The sequence below is a fragment of the Tauraco erythrolophus genome, chromosome 13 (genome assembly GCF_009769465.1).
Source record: "Tauraco erythrolophus isolate bTauEry1 chromosome 13, bTauEry1.pri, whole genome shotgun sequence".
NCBI lineage: Eukaryota > Metazoa > Chordata > Aves > Musophagiformes > Musophagidae > Tauraco > Tauraco erythrolophus.
The window spans coordinates 16,301,016-16,321,375 of NC_141477.1; the positions used below are offsets into that span (position 1 = coordinate 16,301,016).

Here is a 20,360-nt window from a genome sequence, read left to right on the forward strand (position 1 = left end):
AGGTGGACACTTCTCCCCTCTGTGCCTCTCCCATACTTTGGCAAGTCCACCTTACTCACTGGATACTGCAACAAGTTAGAGCTTTCTACAGACGAATACACAGACACCTTCACAACTCATCCCTAGGTGCTTCTGGAAATTCCAAGTTTGCAGCTGGTTGACTGATAGACATGGCTAATGTACAGGGGTTTTTGGTAGTGCACTGAGGATAAAAACCACTATGTTACAGGAAACTGGAAACCCAAATGAAAAGGCAAACGTATTTTCCAGCCATCTGGTCCAGAAGTACTTAGTAGTCCCTGTTAACTCCAGCTTGGGACTACTACTAAAGGTAGGTGACAACTTCTCTGGAGCACGAAGATCCATTGAGTGCACTCTACAATATGTCCAATGTGCACAGCTTAAACATCTCTGTGAGGAAAAGCATGGGAGGATAGAATCCTGTCTGTGGAAATTCAAGCTTTATTTTTTCCAATGGTACCACACCGACTGCATAAACCTGTTGAGCTGCTAAATTGCCCACTCTCCTTTCACTCTGGAATTTGAGACTGCTCAAAATACCACAGGTTGAGTCATCTGTTTTGAGTGTTCCATTCATTAGAAGGTTTTAAATCCAAACAATCTATATCGCAATGTAGGACAGAGAAAGGGTTGTTTTCACCTTTCCAGTGAGCTGAGAAATAATTGTCAGGCAACAGCTCAGTTTCACTTTCAAGGAAAAAACTGAACAGGTATTTCAACACCAACTAGGATCAACTGTAAGATTTCAGACCAACATATTTCTATCGGATAAACATAATTTTGCTGAAACTTCACTTTCGCTGCTTCACTTTCGCTGCAGGAGGTGTCAACTTCAATGACATTTCATAGTGAGGGGAGAAAAAAATCATCTTGACAAAATCAGTGCAGAATTATTCATTTTCAATTCCTAAACACTGTATTTTATCATAAACTAGAATGTAAAAATAAAATGTCAGCATCAGAATTGACCCATTTTTATTGAAAAAGAACATTTTAAATTTTGACTCTTTTTTCCCCCCTTGAAACACCACTTTGCAATATGGCACAAAAATCATTTTAGAGATGTTAGTGTTTTCCATAGGTCAAAAAAATTAGAATTATGAGTAGCTCTGTCAGTAACTTGCGCCATGTCCAACGCAACGCCCAAGGACGTATGGACAGCAAGAACTTTTAGACCCATAAACAAACATAGTTTTGCACGGTTGCCATTTAGTAATGAAGACAGATCACCTGACAGCAAATATGTGCTCACCAAACACTGTCAACACATAATGATGCTGAACTGTAGTTTGAAGCACTGAAGAAGAGAAGTCCAAGACACACATCCCATTTGCAATAAAATCACGCAGAAGTGCCTATTGAATCTGGAATGAGCTACACTAACCACGGGCTGGAAGGAAACCCAGACAACCTAGTGTGCAAGCAGACTACGAACAAGGAAACTAATGAGCAGCACGGACACAGAGTTGCTTACACAAAGAAATCACTCACTACCCAGATTCAGACAATTTGCAGAAGCAGTTGAGGGAAAGAACACCAGAAATCATATAAAGTCTTACAGATATTTTGGGGAAGCACGGTCTGCAGCACCACAAGAATCAAAGAGCATGTGCCACCAACCCCATACTGACTGGGTCCTGGCGCTCTGACAACCACCAGCCTTTCTGTGTTTGGCAATGTGACTATCACTTCAGAAAGTTATTTATAGAAGAATAATTCAGTCCTGGTTTCCTAACTGAGTAGTCTCCAAACCCTAACTCTGATTACTTTACTGTAACAAAAATGATTCTATGATTCTTGCTTTTCCTATTTATTAAATATCTGTTGCTTCTGTTAGCTCAGACCAGAACAACAATGCAGTTGGAACTGCTGAAACCCAGAGTGGAGTGATGGCCTCTCCCCAAAGAGAGCCCAATCCCAGTATAAGCTAAGTGATAGCTGGTGAGTTCAACATAAAGAAACAAATAATGCAGATCAGGATGACACACAGCCCTCAACATATCACTCCCTTAGACGTTTCAGACTCCCTGTATTTGGCATGGCAAAGGAGGGATTAAGGAGAAGGAAAAGATGGTGTCTCTGGGGATGTGGCCTTGCAGACTTCAGTGTCTGAAGTGAGTGATTTTGGTGAAATTGTTTTGGTGATAGATGTTGGAATCTAAATTCTGGATATTTAGAATCAAAGATTGATAGACTCATAAAGGTTAGAAAGGGGCTCTGGAGGTCTCCAGGTCAATACCCCGCCCAAAACAGGAGCAGCTAATTGCTCAGGTCCCTGTCCAGTACAGTTCTGAAGACCTCCAAAGTTCAAGGTTTCTTTGCAGTGTCTCTGGGTTCTGCTCCAGAGTCTGACCACCTTCATGGTGAGGAAAATTTTCCAAATATTTAAATGGAATTTTCAGTGTTGCAACTTGTACTTGTGGCCTCTTGTTCAACAACGGTGTGCCCCTAAGCAGTCTGTCTCCATCTTTGTGCTTTCCACTGGAAAGACAACAATAATATTCCTCCTTGGCTTTGGCTTTGTTGTTCTTTTATTCAAGAAATACAGTTCCTTTGGGCACTCCTGGGCACTGTGTGCTCCAGCTCCCTGACCACCTTGGTGGCCTTCAGTGGACTGTTTGTTACAGGATGGCCAGCCTTTCTGGTTTTCATTCATGTTTCTTCCACTTTCAACTGCCATTCCTCTGTATTCCCCCTGCCTCTGCCCATGCCTAGCATTGAGTGTAAGACAGAGTAGACAATCAAGGACTTCTAAATGGAGTTTGCAGAGCTGGGTACTCTATTTCCATTCCATGTAAATCATAGTCATAGTATGGTTTGGGTTGGAAGGGACCTTAAAGATCATCTAGTCCCAATCCCCCTGCCATGGACAGGGACACCTTCCCCTACGTCAGACTGCTCAAAGCCTCATCCAACCTGGCCTTGAACACTTCCAGGGATGGGGCAGCCACAACTTCTCTGGGCAACCTGTTCCAGTGTTTCACCACCCTCAGAGGGAAGAATTTCTTCCTTATATTTAATCTAAATCTCCCCTCTTTCAGTTTAAAGCCATTGCCCCTTGTCCTGTCACTACATGCCCTTGTAAAAAGTCCCTCTCCAGCTTTCTTGTAGGCCCCTTTAGGTAGTGGAAGGCTGCTAGAAGGTTTCTCGGTCTGTCTTCATAGCAGAGGTGCTCCTGCCCTCAGATCATCTTTGTGGCCCTCCTCTGGATTTGTTCCAGGAGCCCCATGTCCTTCTTATGTTGGATACCCCAAAGTTGAATGCAGTACTGCAGGTGGGGTCTCCCGAGAACAGAATCACCTCCCTCGACCTGCTGGCCACGCTTCTTTGGATGCAGCCCAGGACACGGTTGGCTTTCTGGGCTGCCAGTGCACATTGCTGGCTCATGTTGAGCTTCTCATCAACCAGCACCCCCAAGTCCGTCTCCTCAGGGCCGCTCTCAATCCATTCTCCACTCTCTCTCCAATTCTCTCCCCATTCTCATAGAAGGCTATCAAATTTGTCAGGCACGATTTGCCCTTTGTGAAGCCATGTTGGCTGTCACCAATCACCTCCTCATTTTCCGTGTGCCTTCGCAGAGTTTCCAGCAGCATCTGCTCCATGATCTTGTCAGGCACAGAGGTGAGACTGACTGGCCTGTAGATCCCTGGGTCTTTCTTTTTCCCTTTGTAGAAATGGGGGCTATGTTTCCCCTTTTCCAGTCCATGGGAACTTCACCAAACTGCCATGACTACTTGAATACAATGGATAGTGGCTTAGCAACTTCATCTGCCAGACCCCTCAGGATCTGTGGATGCACCTCATCAGGTCCCATGGACCTGTGCACCTTCAGGTTCCTTAGATGGTCTTGAACCTTATCTTCTCCTACACTGGGCGGTTCTTCATTCTCCCCATCTCTGCCTAATTATAGTGTCTCATACTGAATTAAGGATCCTTGGGAACCCCTGGAAAACAGTCCAACTGGGTTTTCTTCATCCAGGAACCCAGGAAACCGGAATTCACTAGGCAAAATCCAGACAGATGGGCAGACAGAACTGCTAAGTTCCAAAACTGCAATATTGACTGGTGGGTCCTTTTTATCACATGCCTTAGGTGCTCTCCTGTAGTGCTGACAACCTCCCATTTTTTAGGTAAAAGCAAAGATTTTTTTTTTTCCATCACCGTTGTTCTTTTCACTGCCTGATCTCTATACCCTGGGCTGAGCTGGAGTGAATTGCTGGCTTTTTTTCTATCCTGTCAAGATCAAATGCACACATGCTTAGAGAGCAACTAGATGCTGCTCTAATAGATTTGTATTGCTGGTACTAAAAACCCAACTTGACAGTTTTGACCTCTTCACTTCCAGGGTTTAAAATAATCTGCAGAAACCATGAGAGAAAAATATCTTCCTCTGATGTAGTCCCAATTTTAGAAGAGTCAAGTGCAAATAGATCTTTCTGTAGACACATCATCCTTAGCAAGACAGAAGATGGCTCGGGTGAAAACATAATTATTCCTACTTTCCTTCCCCAAGTATTCAGTTTCCTCAGGTCTCCTAATACTGAATTAAAAAGCTCACAGGGTTTGAGTCTGCCTACTCAGAAAGGGTTTGTTAAAAAAGCCCTGAAAACTAATAGGGTGGAAAAAACGGTAACTGCTAAGAAACTTCAGTAACAACTGCAACTGCATCTTAGGGATCCCAGTCTCCTCATACAGGCTGACATGTTCGATTATGCCTCAGTCACCTAGGCAGAAAGGTGCCAACTTTGACAGAATGAAGAACACTCACTCTCAGTTAAGGCCACAGAACATTCTTTAAGACAGAGTAGCTGCTATAGTACTTCCTATACCACGCAACTCAAATCCCAGGTTACAAACTTGGTCTTGCTGCTTACCCAGCACACTGCATTTCATGTCTTCCTGCCATGTCGCCCCTCTCATCTTCCAGCCTGCACGGCCACGTGGGCTTCCGCACGAGTGAGAGCAGAAAAGCGGTGGCTGCTTGAGCCCCGTTTCTATCTCACCAGTTTGGGGAGCTGGGCCCATCTATGCTGCGCTTGGGCAGCTCCAAGAGTCACTGCAAAGGTCCTTGCTGGCCATCACGTGGTGGGCATCACTGAGGCCCTTGGCGTCCTTCACGGTGATTCTCCCACTAGCACAAAACACTCCAACTGGGATAACATCTGTATCCCAGCCGGGCACAGAAACCAACACCTACTGCAAAACATGACTCAGCCCCATCTGTCCTGAACTCTGGATGCTAGGGATCTGCTTCCCAATGGCGAAGAGGTGGCCTCAGTCCCCACAGCCACCACCTCTGTCCTCCTGGTAACAGCAACAGTTGCTCCATGTGCAGAGCCAAAATGCAGAGCTCGGATATGCAGTGCAGAGGAGCTCGCTGTTGGGTGTGCGCATCCCAGCCAAGGCACATCTGGCTGTTATCTCTCCCTCGGCTGCCCAGGGACATGCAGAGCCTATCATGGCTTTTCCCCAGAGGTTAGAGATGAACCAGCTGGACAAAAACATCTTTAAACTTGTCCCTGAATTTTTCTGAAGTCAGCTTTTTAGTTTGTTCAGAGAAGTGTGCAAGAAAGTTAATGAAATACTATTTAAGAAGTTTATTTTCTGCTTACTCTCAAATGCCAGTAGCAGCTGTGTGTCGCTTCGTGCCAGGAGGCAAGCACAATAATGCACACCCTCCTGTGGCAGCACCTTAAAATTGCAGAGATTATATGAAGCAACCAGCCTTACAAAACACACCTTATTTGCTGTACTAGTGGAACATCACGCATTTAAGTACACAAGACATGGAAGGAAACACATCAGAACGGAGAGTGGGAAAGCATTAAGTTACACTGAAGGTCATTTACACCAAAACATGAGGAAATGCAGCACGCGTGAGAAGATGTATTTCCTAAAATAAAAAAAAAAGATAACTGTGATCAAACTCCCATTTTTCTATAGAAATCTACTCTGAAGAGCTATATATTTTGTCATATCTGCCACTTTTTGAGACAGTCACTCTAAAATACGTTATGTCTACCTCTGAAGTTTTTAGCAGGCCCATACCACATCACACTGCCTGCTCTCTTCACTAAGCATTGCAAGTGCTGGTGAGACTGGTGAGCATTAGGCAGAACACAGCCACGTCCCACTTCTGCAGAGCACACGAGAAATTACACATACAGGGCTCTGAGTCTTCTCTCCTTCCCCATCACCTCTCCCTCCCTCTTGCCCCCTCAAATAAAGTGCCTTCCCCCATATCTTTTTCAAAGCTAAAGTATGCAAATCACACTCATTTCACTTCCATGTTCTATTCTTCATCGTCATTATGTCTGATTAAGCGTTCTTGAAGCTCCATGTGTTAGAATCAGGCCCTTTCATAGTACTGAAGAAGTGAGTTTGAGAGGAAAAAAGAGGTATTAAATCTGTGAACATTCAAAAATGAGAACTGACATTTTCAGGTACCCTACATTTTCAGGAGAGGTTTAATGAATACCCAAAGTGATGACAAGTATTTGCTAAGTGTCTGACTGATAAAAATAGACAAAAATAAAATACCATGCTGGCTAGTACAGCAATTGGAAAGAAGAATCTCATTTCAGATTATCTGTGCTTCAGTATAGTTATCATTGAAAGGCCAGATTTAAATTCTTTAATTCACTTGTATAATTGCCATGCATAACTGTGCTATATTGTTGGATATGAAAGAATTATTTACAATAGTTCTGTGATTTTTAATACAAAAATATGTATTTTCTCTTAATAATATCTAAAAATTCAATACTACTTGCTTGTGCTGTCAGAAATAGGAAGGCTATGAGCCAAGTCTCCTTTCTGGAATATGTCACTAAGGAAGTAAAACTCACACCTTGCAGAGGAAGGGCAGAAGGAATAGGGGAAGCAGCTCTAACCTAGGAGATGCAAACGCCCATGATAAATTCAAGCCACCACACAGGGCTTTGCATGATCTCTTACTAGGTTCTGATTCCTCCTTCCCAACAGTACAGAATTAAGAGCTCTGTTTCCAGCTCCCTCAAACGTCAGAGAAGAAGCAGGCTCCAATTCTGGGGCAGCCACTGGGGTTTCGCAGCAGCACAGCAGCAGTTTCAAGTCTTTTGGCAGGCAGGTTGGTAATGCAGCCATGTTCTGGCTGTTTCATGTTTGGAGACATCTGCTCCAGCACAGCCATTGCTTTGGTTTCTTGTTCTTATTTCCTATACAGTAGCGTCTACAGAGAAAAGTTCATATTCTCTCGTCTAATGGTTTTCATGGAAGTGATTTGTAGACAGAATTCATAAAAAAAGCTTATTTTTCACAAGGGTAGCACTTCAAATAAATGTGATATTAAAGCAAACATACTGTGTGGTTCAAAATTCATCAACATGATGCATATGATTCATGGTCTTCTTTCACTTGTCCAAAAATGAATCTGGAAGAAGAGATGCCATAACTACAGCTACAAAGGCATTAACTGTTGGTACAGACATCCAAAGGTACTGCTGAATCTTCAGGCATGGCAGCCAAATTGATTTGAAATGGACAACTGTATTTCACCATCAGCATGGAAAACAGCATCAGATCACTGGGCTGTACACAGTCCTCTGAAGAATTAGTATTACTTACACAATACCAATTACTTACACAACACCAACACTGCTCAGAAATGCAACACTTGGTCAAAACTCTAATGAAAAAATTGCACCTGTACCATTAACTGGGAAACTATTGTAGCTATTTACGAGATATCAAAGTTAGGGAAAAAAAAAAAATCAAAAGACAATGGGAAAGATGTCTTTTCATTGTAAAGTTGCTGTAGACAAACAAGTTATTACTGGTAAAAAAAATAATAATCTTATTTTCAACGATAAAACAGAGACTACAAAATCTTTTTTGGAAGCTTCCTGCTTAGCTGCCTGTGCCTGACGTAGAGATTTTGGACTACAGTATTGCTTGCAGGGCTGCAGTCTTCCCTGTAGAAGGTCCAGTTCCTGCCTCCACTGAAATCAATGGCAGTTCCCTCTGACTTCAGTGGTGCAGGAACAAGCTCTAACCTAGAGCTCAAATTTGCAGTACTGAGGAAACTTCGCCAATCCTCACAACCACTTCACGAAGAGAGGCTTCCCATATCTAGTGTTTATCACACAGTCCAGGCCTTCATGGCACATCGCAGAGAATTAAAACTGAAAGGTCAGAAATACTTACTTCCACTAGGGATCAGGTCCCTATCCGGAATGAAGAGCTTATATCCATAGTGCTTTTCTAGAACATCCGGCAGAATTTCAAGTGCAAACTGCTCCTCTTCATTATTATCACAATCTAATGCATCAGGATCCACTTTGGTGTACGAAAGATACGCATCGTATTCCTTGTTGTCTGTAAGGAAACAAACTCACGTTCAGCCTGCTGTTTGCAGGAACACTATAAAGAACACAGGAAAGTAGTAGAAAATGGTATTATTCCTCGAAAAGATCAAGCATTTCCTAACAAAAATGGGACTTTTCACAGGAATATATAATCTGGCTTCCACAGAGAAATTTTCAGATCCAGACAAAGGATGTCCTTTCGTTTTTTTCTGCATGTTGAGCTAGTTAGTAACTTTGCTTCATGTGGTCAGTGTACGCATTTCACATCGGAAAAGATCATGGGGAAAATTTTGATACAAATACTAAAGCTGGAACTTTTCATTTTAATCCTTTACATATTGCTAATGGAAATCTTTCAACTCCTATGCCTCAAGAGTGCTATGACTATGAGAAAGTTTCAAGCTTGGAAAAGTTTTTGAGCCTGGAAAGTTTGGAAAGTTTTGAGCAAGAAAACCTTCCTTACACAAGTAATTGTGAGAAAGTCCATGACTGAACTCAAATGAATACCGATGATGCAGAAAACAATGGCAAATACAAACAGTCCAAAGCATTTTTTTCAGAAAATCTTGTCGTTTTTAAAACCAATACCATAATTTTAGAAGTCACTTGATCCAGGACATTTTAAATACTTGCGGCTTACAGAATGAGAGAGAGAAATAACTCTAAGAGAAAATGAGGCGCAGGGGGAGACTTGCCCCTTCATTCTGCCTGCAGCTCAGGGTGGAGGCAAAGCCTCATCAAAAGGTGGAGGCAGGCAGTGGGTGACAGAGGGGACCCAGGTGATGCCACAGGAGGACAGCGGGGCTGCAACACAGTGGTTTGGCTAAAAAGGGCCACACACTTCCTCCTCCTCCTGCACAGCACCGGGGCTTGTCTCCAGCTCTCTGCATCTGAAACATGGAGCTAAGAGCTGGTGACTGTGCCAGGAACAGAAGTGGCACCACTATCGAGTTTGGAATCCATGCTAGGATCAGACTGTCTTAGTGACATTTCTCTTTGCTATTCCTCTGCAGTAATTGAAAATAGTATATTGAAAAAGTCAACCTTCAGCAATTCAGTCTCCAGGGAAGAGTACAGCTGCCATTATTTACAGAAAACAAAAAATCAAATAGTTAATGTTGTGAGGACAAAACTGCGTGAACAGAAGATTGCTGAGTACCAATTATCTGTAAAGAACAGCGCACATGAAAGATAATCAAAGCAGTTAAAAATCATCAATATACTCTGACAAAAAGAAAAAATAGTTAATTATAATACAATACATTCCTTGATGACCTTGAAATGATGGTTACTTTCTTATAATTCTTGACACAAAGCCAGACTCATGAGGGTCAGAGCTACAGACAAAGCATGTGGATAATGAGACGTTTGTAAAAGGCAATTTGCCCAGTGTCACCAGAGCTGTACGGGAGGATGTCCACCTGGCTTGCCGATATTTCTCTGAAATCAACAGTGTACAAAAATAGTAGTTACTGATGGCAATATGACAGAAGAACAAACAGCAAAGAAATAAAGGCCAGTCAGCTTTGGAGGCCTGTCCAAAACCTGCTACCCTGTCCGTAATGAAGCCTGCCAAAATCTTTTAAGAGAAGGTAGCCATCAAGCGATCCAGGGGGTAAACATCGCTGCAAACACCTGAGTGCTCTGCAGAGGTAGTAAAGCAAACCCCAGAGCTCTGACAAGCCTGGTTATGAAGCAGCATGAAAGCCGTGCACGGACTGTGTGCAAGCAGTCCCTGAGCTTCCTGCCCCTTCCAGCTGCGTGGGTGCGACAACTGCCCTCTCCAGTCACCTCTATTCACAACACCAGTAAGCAAGACGTAGATAGAACCAGTCCCCCTGGGCTCCTGCGACTCTGTACGCTTGTGTTACATCTCTACGGTCTCGACTCCCTCTTCACAAGCTTCGCATACACAGGACACAGCAGAAGGACTTAGCCACGCTTGCCCGCTGCTTGCTCTGTGTGCTTTGGCTGCAGCGCTGCTTGGAGCCATTTTCTGAACGGTTTCCCTCAATCCTCAGTATCATTTTCTCCAAAGGCAATGCTGCGCACAACACAGGAAGCAAATGCGTCCATTGCTTATATAGGATATTTTTAGAAATAGGAATAAAGAAAATCTGTTGAGTCCCAAATCTTCTATTTTAAAGAAACACATGTATAAATAGAAAATGACCCTGCAATTGCATTTATACAGCTGAATGCTCATGGGAGCTCTGCATGTTCCCACTATAGCCTACATCAGTAGAAAGAAACATCCCTGTATACACTTTGACTTCTGTAACTTCCTGCCTCCATCTCATTCTGCAGGATCAGAATGAGGCATAAAGCTGCAATAGTTCTAAAATCATGCACTGGAAAAATAAAAGGTTGTTTTCAGAATTAACATGCACACAAAGTCCCCTATGTACTCATGGAGCTTCCTCTAAACAACTAGAAAATAATATCGTTGTTATAAATTAAAAAGTGATTGAACCAAGGAAATTACATGAATAAAAATGCAGCAGCTTCACACTGAAAACACAAGATAAATGAATCAAAGCAATCTGAAGGAAGTTACACTTTGGGTCAATTTTTGTTGGTGTGAACCAGGGATGTTACGTTGGTATAATCCCAAAGAGTTAGAGGCGAATTACTTCCAAACCCACATAATCTCACCTTTCACTTTCACCTAGGTATCAGTATAAATATTGTGCAGTATTGTATAGTATGAAAAAAGCATTGGTTTTGGTTTTCTCACTCACACGTGAAGATGGAGAAAGAGGAAGTTTCCTGACCTCTATTCCTGCCATTTATCATCCCACATTCTAAAATCCCCTGGATGCTATTGCACTCGTTCTCCAAAACTCCTATGGATTTAATTGATAGCGAAACATGCTCACTCCATATCTACCCAGTGTTACACAGAAACATTTATTATTTTGATAACAGTAACGCTAACTGCAGAAAGTAACATGTCCGTGCAGCTGCACGTTGTTTTGGCACAATAGGGGAAATGTGTTCCCTGCTCGTTTTTCAAATACATTATTGTTTCTAGACATACCATGAGTCATGTAGGCAGTCTGGAATAAGTGTTGCAGTGGGCTACGAAAAGTACCTGTACCTGAATTCTGTACTGCAGATCTTTAGCAGATACGGGTTATATGCATATTAGTAACATATTATTATGCTATAATACGAGTGTTAAGAATATAATAATAGGATTTCAAGCACTTGAATTTAGTTTACCAGGGCTTACTCCAGCTTCATAGGAGCAGGAATGTTCTATATTTAGGAGAATTAAAGCTTCAATTTAAAAATACATGTTTAGCTTTAGGCACCAAACAGAATATATGCTAGGGAGAGGGAAGTGGGGGGAAGAACACTGAAAACCAGCCTAGTTAATTCCTAAACATACTCTCCAGGCAAGCTGTGCATTTCCACTAAGCTGTTTACAGTCTCCCAGTTAACTGAGGTAACTAGTTAGTCTGAATAACAATCACCTCTCGCTAGTTACTGGAGTTAGTTGGCAGTCTGGAGACAACACAATGGAAATGTTCAATGAAAAATACCCGGTGAAAGGGCTGCCCACATACAGTATGGATCTCTGGAGAAGTGATCCTGGGCATATGTGGCACTAGGACACATGAAGGTGAATAGCTCTCCTGAGGAATCAGTTCACAAATGACATTCAAGCCTCGATAACAGACTCATGAACAATTCCTATGACTCCCGGTTGCTTATGGCATGGCTTAGTGACATTTCATTGAAAAGACTCATTGATTTCAGGGGGCTTTGGGAGAAAGTCTTAGGGCTGTGCAGTGTTGGGTGCTTAGGAATTTGAACTTAAACTGGCAGCAGACATCTTTTGGGATTCATTTCCATCTAGAAGTTTCATCACTTTGGGTCTCTGAAATATTTCTGTTGCATATACTGAGTTTCCTGAGCAACTGCTTACCATCAGCTGCTTCATCTCCTCCAAAGTTCTGTCTGTAGAACAGCATTAACTCTATGTTGTAGCACTTATAGATGGTCACAAGCAAAATAAGGAGAAGAAGGATGGCGCCCAGTCCTCCAGCAAGCTCTATTTTGTAGATCAAATCTAAAATTAGCAAGGAAAGACAAAAAGGTTATGAACTTTCAGAGCTTTATTTGCTTTAATCCACTGTACATTTCCACATAAAAATGTGCAGCTTCCAATTATAACCACATTAACGATGCCCAATTTTTTTGTTCATTACCTATTACTTAACTTTACCCATTTACTTCATCTACTGCCCATCTGAAATCAGCATCCAGTATGCATTTGAGGCTATAATCATAACTCTTCTACAAGGGAATTATGTGGTGATTTCACACAGAGGATCAATCAACTTTTAACGAGCTTCTGGAGTCTGAAACTTCTGTATTGGCAGAGTGCATTAAATGCTGCATGCAGCATGTGAGAACAGATATACCAGACATATTGCACCTCATTTGGGAGGCCCTAGTCCCCCCAAAATTATTAAACTTTGGTTTTATATTTGTGAAGCCAGTGGATGAGTTGATGTGAGCTGCCAAGACAAGACTTCAGCTGAATCACTGGAGAATGAATTGAGCATTCAGAATGCCCAGGATAACGTGAGAAGCCAGGAGCACACATCAGGCTGATAAAAAAGCTACTTTGTTTGAGTTGTGATGGCTACTAACAGAGTTTTCACATGTTTGTTTACCACACATTACACTTTAATGGGAACTAGTGCTAGTTAGAATTTCCTACTGGGATGCTTTTGTTAGGAAACATCACAAGCATTCTGCCTCAAAGAACTTCACAAATTCATCCAAACGCAATTATCCATCTTTCACAGCTGGGGAAACAGAGGCATAGAAAAGTGAAGCAACGTGTTCAAGGTCATTCAGCAAACCAGTGTCAGAATGGGATAAAAACCCTTGAATACCAGTCCAGTGTGCTACCTGATGTAAAACACTAACTTAAACAGTATTGCTTTTTAGCCTGAAATGTCCTCTGAACATAATATTGCTCATAACATCACTTGGCATATTACTTTGTCACCTTTTGTCTTTTATGACTATTTGACACCAGCTACCTCTAACAGCCCATGTCAGTTTAGATAAGACATCATGAAGATATTTGCTGCTGTGATAAACACAACATGAAGATGTAAAAACTGTAATATAGGCAAGACAAAGTTTTTGTGATCTTTATGCTTCTAAAACTTAGGTCAGAAAAAAATTACTGGTATGTTATTTTTGTCATTTTCAAGATAAAAAGCGAATTAGTTGTGTATCTTTTGGGGTTATTCTTGCCTCGCCATGCCTTGTATTTCAATAATTAACATCAGATGTCAAGCTATTCCCAGTTTACAGTGTCTCTGATGCCTGTCTGGTAAGAAGTCATGGACTAATAGATGGAAAATGTCTATTATAATAGCTATTTAATCTCTCTGAGAACACAGGGAATTCATGGGACTTTTATTACACTGCATGACAAAGTTAGTATATGCTCTGGGGATAAATCTAGTCAAATGGAGAACGGAGTTGGTTAAAATCACTTTTCAGGGAAAAAACTTTTTTTTGTTATTGTACTAATTTTTTTTTTTTTTTTTCTAGGAAAGTGAAATGATGGCAAAGCCGCCAGCTTGGAAGGAGAGAAAATGCTGAGCCTTGATCACCTGCAGCCCATACAGGAGCACAGACTTGTGTTCACTTGTTCACTTGCTGGGGGAATGGCAGAGTATCAAGCAAAAACACCTAGTCCAGCTCAAAAGGCAGAATCAATCTGCTTTTGCATGTCCTGTATTTGCCCTACTGCCCCATAAACTCTCCTAGAGTCCAGACACAAGGAGGCAGAAAGCCAAGGCTTTTGGGCTCCTTAATCCATTTCAAGGTGGAAGCAATGGAGAAGACTTCAGAATGTTCAGTTTTCTTGCCTACTCCAGCTCTTAGTCTCTGCCTCTGATTACTGCTGCTTTGTGCTACAACAGTGACTGAGAATTAGTAAATAATAATATTCTGATAATTTCTAATGTAAAACAATGTAGAAGAACTTAGCCACAGAGCATCACAGAGGATTATGATCTTTAAAATACTAAAAGTCTCATAAAAACCCAATAAATTAGAGACAAATATTTTAGAAGGTTCCTCATCACTTAGTACTATATCAGTACCAAAAAGCCCCCCAAAATTAGTTTCCTACATGTCTTGAATAAAAGCAGCCTCCTTGAAATAAATGGTGAGCAAACATCATTACAATATTTACTTTTATCTAAATTCACTGTTTCTTTCCACTAAAAGCACAGCTTGATTTTATTCTGCAGTTCCTGACAAGTTATTCATGTTCCAGGACAGTTATATTATAGACCGTGTAGACTTCAATCACTGAAATACTGGACTGCTTTCAAATTAATTTGATGGGAATCCTGAACACAACTAAGGGACAAGTGAATGTATATTGTGTAATTTGAGCACCAAACAAGCTATGACAGCATGGAGAAAAAAAGAAAAGGAAACCCAGGATTGTCCAGAGCTTAATTTTTAGCTACTTGAAAGCAAATAATGATGTGGTCTTGAATTAAGTAAGTAAGGAAGAATGTGATAGTAGACAGTGGTATTCGTGTCTCAGGAGCAGGCCTGATTCTGTGTTTGCATTAGGTTGCTTTGAGTGTTTGAATTTTGAAACTGGATTTGGTTCTTTTTCAGTCAAAAAACCCAAAGAAAATCCTAAATGATGATTCACGCTCTGGGGCTATCAGTACACTGATGTCGTACAGACAGCACTCCTGTATTCTCCGAAAGCATTTGTGAGGACTGTACCACTAATACAGCAAAAGATTTCAAAATATTTTACTTTAAATATTTGAACAGTTCCTTTTTATTCCTTAAAGATATGTACGTGCTTAAAAATAACCACCTGATGTCAAAACAAGAAGTAACTCTAGAAACTCTTATACTACAGCTATAACTTGGATTTGGGATTTATTCCTGGGTTTTTATCCAAGCCTTCCTAGTTGAGCAGGACTCATGACTTATGCTAGCTTGTGTACACCTGATGTGCTGTGATCACACCTCTGAACAGAGGGCAGACATAACCTACAGCGATGTGACAACCTGGAGACAAAATGGAGCTACAGGCACCTCTTGCCGAACAGGGATAATGCAGGTAAGGCTTTGGAGGGAGGGCAGATTCTCTGGCTGAGAGATCTCTGTTTCCTCTTCGCCTTTCCCAAGTGTCCCAGCATCTGGAAAGCTGCAGCACATTACAACAGGAATCCACGATCCCTTCTTGGACACGCACAAAGGATGCTGGTCAACCGCTTTCTACCAGTCCTGCCCTTGGATGAACTACTTAGGGATATGGTTTAATGGGGATTAGGGACAGTTGGACTGGATGATCTCTAAGGTCTTTTCCAACCTAGAAATCTATGAAATCTATGAAATAAATCTGGTCACAGGTCAGTAAATATGGTAGTATTTCCTGGCTCACAAATACTCTACAGTCGAATCCGAGCTAGAGAAAGCTCGGATGAGAAGTCATTGTATCTAGCTGCAGAAAGGAAAAGTTTGGTCAAGTATTTGTAAGAACTTAATAAATAACAAACAGGACAACGGGACAGGCAGTCAAAGGACACAGTGGAAATAATGTGGGATTTAAATGACACTTTAATAGCTTGAAAAATCAACTATTCAGAATGCCTGAGGGGAATATAAGCTTTCTGCAGCCACGGTGCAGAGAGAAATGAAATAGTAGCTGAGAAGTGATCCCTTCCACCTTCAAATTCTGTATTCAGCAGTGCTTCTTCCATAATTTCAGCAGAGCTCTGAAATGTCTGCATTTTCTTGTTATAAATAAACCTAGCTTGTTATTCTAATACATGCAATACAGCTAAACATTTAACAGTGTCAACATAGATACACTTACTATCAGTTGTATATTTATGAGGTTCAGTGGAGGGAAAGGTAGAACACTTTTTGCACTGAAGAGGCTAATCCTTCATCACGATGACCAGATTCCTTAATTAAAGTTGTGACATCCTGTCTGTTTAGATGTTGAATACACATTCACATGTGTTCCACATCGCAACTGCAGGCCCGTGTTCCTCAGAGTGGTGTGCAATTCCGTATCGTGTTTTATCCTCGTCACTTAGCATAAAATATAACTAACCTCTGTCATGCCCTTCTGTCAGGGAGGACATAAAACTCTCACGTATAGAGGAAACTGTGTTAGGTAGGACTTGATTCAATGATTTTACCAGGACTGCATACTGTACTTTCACACACATAACCTGTGGATCACGGGAAAGAACAGCAAAAAAAGGACATTGATCCAAAAGTTTCCTCTCCCTGGCAGCCCTTTTTTTGTCCCAACACCACTCCTCCCTCACCTTTCATTTTATACAGATTATAGCCATGAAATGCAGCACTTAGCATCCAGCATGCCTTTAGGTGAACCGATGACTATGAACGTTTTCCAGAACCGTAGTGCTCCATCTAGAGAGGCCTTGGCCAGTCTTCCTGTTCTTCCACCTGGCTCTTAGTTCATTTGTCCCATGGTGATGTCAACCCTACGCTGAGAGGTCAATCTGCAGCACGCTCAGGTATTAACAGCATATTTAAACCCTCGGGATTTTGCTGCGACCGTGATGATGGAGAGCACTGGCTTTCTTAACTGACACTAACACTGCAGTCCACAACCTGCTGAGAACCGTGTCCTTCACCTTAGTGATCTGAAAGCACATGAAGGCTTGGAACAGCACTTGCAGGTGTGCCTTGTGAAAACATTTCTTCTTCTCTTTTGGTAAATTAATTTACAGCCAAGAATAAAGGCAGACATCTGGACAAAGTATTAACCTTTTAGTCAATCTCCTGTGCTGATGGCTCTGTGGTTTCACATTACGTCTTTATCCTGAGTGTGTAACCTTCCTTTGCTTTCCCAACAGTTACCGTCTTACAGCTTTTGTACAACCTAATACACTATTTCTTAGAGAGATCACCATCAAAATTAAATGTCACCCTTCTAACAAAGAGGAGAGGTGACTGAACAAACTACATACGAACTGTAATGAGATACTGTTACACTCCTTTCAGTAATGACTTTTACAAACAGCTGAGCATAGTAGCACCTTTTAATTTGGAGCATTCAAACCGAAATGGTTTCCTTTCTGCCACAGGTAACTTGGCAGTAGTGGTATTCCTAATTCCAGGTACAGTACCAAGCAAAGCAACCATGATGGGGCAATTCTCCATTGATTTGTAGCTCTCATTGCAATGTTTTCATTACCAATGCAGTTAGAAATCAAAACTCATGGCAACTGTTTAAAGCTTTCAATCAAAAGAGCAAAGCCAGGAGGTGGAGAAATACGAGAACATCTGACCTCACTGCTGAAGTATCTATTATAAGAAACACAAGTTTTAACTTCATCACACAATCACCTCTGGTCTAATCAGTCAACTCTGGTTCAAATTCGTAGGTTATTCAGATCAAAATACTTCCACCGATTGGTGCTTTATGGGTGACTGTATTCCAGGCAAGTGCGCCACCTGCAAGGCTGATTCACTAGAGATTAAAGAAAAATTCATGTTTCTTTTTTTCACAAATGGTAAACTGAACTGTAACACAAACATACTTTAGCTCCAAAGAGGCACACAGGAGCCCAGCCCGGCTCAGAGAGGTCAGCAAGACCTTCATCACTGGCTGACCTGTTGCTGCTGAGGCAGGTGAGAGTACAGATAATTAAATAGAATCACCTTTCTTGCGCAGAAGAACACTGGCATGTTTCCGTCCGTTTCTGTTTTCCACGTGACATGTATAGTTAGCCAGGTCTGCCTCCTCCACAGCATCAAAGATCAATGTCAATTCGACTTCTTTCTCTCCAAGATGTTCTCTGAGGAGTCTGAAAGGAAGGATATAGTCTTCGCTTAACTGAATTAATACAGGTGGAAGATTCCCAAAAGAACCATGATTTCTCAGCACAAGATACCCAGCGTTCCTGGCCTCCTCTCCTCCTGGAAAATGACTTAGAAGGAGACTTGAGTTGCCTCAGAGAGACTTCACAGAGGCATCTTTTAAGGCAACCTAAAGCCTTTTTTTCCTGCCACGCCTGTAGCGAGGAGCTGAATCAGGTGCAGGAAGAGTGGCTACGAGCCCAACAGTTTGCATATGGCTTGTTTACCTCGGCTGCGCCAGAATTAAATGCTAAAAACAATGTTTATTTTGAAAGAAGCAATAAATACTCACTTTCCAGAGCCATTGCTGAGCAAATTATAAGGCAATATTTTAAAGGCTGGGTATTGTGATACATTTTAATGCAGTCTGGAAAACCAAGGAAAGGAGCCGTGGAATTTTTCTCTATTTTTGAGGCTAGATCCTGACTTTAAAATGGAACAGTGTCAGGAACAAGAACTCTCTACTCCTTTTAGAAGATAGAGGAGACATGCAAAATCCCCACAAAAGGAACAGAAAGTTCTAGCAGACTCTCAGGCCAAAGGTACAGTCTTTTCATGTCATTGTTCTAATGTGAACATTAAAAAGAATGCAAAGTAAATGCAAGTGTTTTCTGATGCTGACATTAAGTCTAAAAATGCAATACCCTGTTCTCTCATAAGCCTTCTTATCAGTTGCTCAAGAAAAAGTTACAGGTCCTTTGAACAAGGAAATGTAACATCAAGTAAAATCTACCAGATACATTTGATCTTGTTAACATACTGCTGCATAGCATGTATGGGAGTAAATATAAAACGTGTGATGCCCTGGCAATCACCTGTGAGCTCACCATTGCATGTAGTATTCGGTGAGTCTTTTTTCTGAAAAAATAGTGTCCGGCACTAAGAAGTAACTGTATAAATAAGATCAAGGTTCATCAAAAAAAGAAATATTTTCTCTGGAGACTGAAGGGAAGCAACGGGGCACAAAGTAAGTAACCAGAACGCTGTTTGCGCTGGATGGAAACGGCTTCTGGAGAGCTTAACATTTCCCAATAACAACAATGAACCCCAAACTTCTCTATTACAAACCAAAGTTGTTATGGGGTTTCCAATGTGCACACACATTTACTTAGGTACATCATTTCATGTAACAAACACGGAACTCCAAATTTGAAAACAAATCAGAAGTGAATCACAGAATCATAGAATGGTTTGAGTTGGAAGGGATCTTAAAGATCATCTAATTCCAAACTGCCTGCTATGGGCAGGGACACCTTCCCCTAGATCAGGTTGCTCAAAGCCTCACCCAACCTGGCCTTGAACACTTCCAGGGATGGGGCATCTACAGCTTCTCTGTGCAACCTGTGCCAGTGCCTCACCACCCTCTGAGTGAAAAATTTCTTCCTTATCTCTAACTTATATCTCCCCTCTTTCAGTTTAAAGCCATTGCCCTTTGTCCTATCACTACACTCTCTTGTAAAAAGTCCCTCTCCAGCTTTCTTGTAGCCCCTTTAGGTACTGGAAGGTGCTAGAAGGTCTCCCTGGAGCCTTCTCTTCTCCAGGCTGAACAACACCAACTCTCTCAGTCTGTCTTCATAGCAAAGGTGCTTCAGCCCTCAGATCGTCTTTGTGGCCCTCCTCTGGATTTGCTCCAACAGGTCCAAGTCCTTCTTCTGTTGGTGACCCCAGAGCTGAACACAGGACTGCAGGTGGGTGTCACAAGAGCAGAGTAGAGGGGCAGAATCACGTCCCTGGCCCTGCTGGCCACACTTCTTTGGATGCAGCCCAGGATATGGTTGGCTTTCTGGGCTGCCAGCGCACATTGCCGGCTCATGCTGAGCTTCTCATCGATCAATACCCCCAAGTCCTTCTCCTCAGGGCTGCTCTCAATCCATTCTCTGCCCAGCCTGTACTTGTGCTTGGAATTGCCCTGACCCACATGCAGGACCTTGCACTTGGCCAGGCCCACCTCTCAAGGCTGTCAAGGTCCCTCTGGATGGCATCCCTTCCCTCCAGCGTGTCCACAATACCACACAGCTTGGTGTTGTCAGCAAACTTGCTAAGGGTGCACTCGATCCCACCGTCCAAGTTGCCAAC

General features: G+C 42.0%; 1 protein-coding gene across 2 annotated transcripts in view; it reads right to left on the reverse strand.

Annotated features, from left to right (window-relative positions):
• Nucleotides 1–20,360, reverse strand: part of IL1RAPL2 (interleukin 1 receptor accessory protein like 2) — a 391,662-nt gene that overhangs the window by 3,117 nt on the left and 368,185 nt on the right. For both annotated transcript variants that reach the window (XM_086619725.1, XM_086619726.1), the window contains exons 7-9: nucleotides 18,087–18,232; nucleotides 12,301–12,444; nucleotides 8,206–8,376 (exon numbers count right to left, since the gene is read on the reverse strand). In XM_086619725.1, coding sequence (XP_086475851.1) covers nucleotides 8,206–8,376; nucleotides 12,301–12,444; nucleotides 18,087–18,232 — 461 coding nt within the window. The remainder of the gene's footprint in view (nucleotides 1–8,205; nucleotides 8,377–12,300; nucleotides 12,445–18,086; nucleotides 18,233–20,360) is intronic.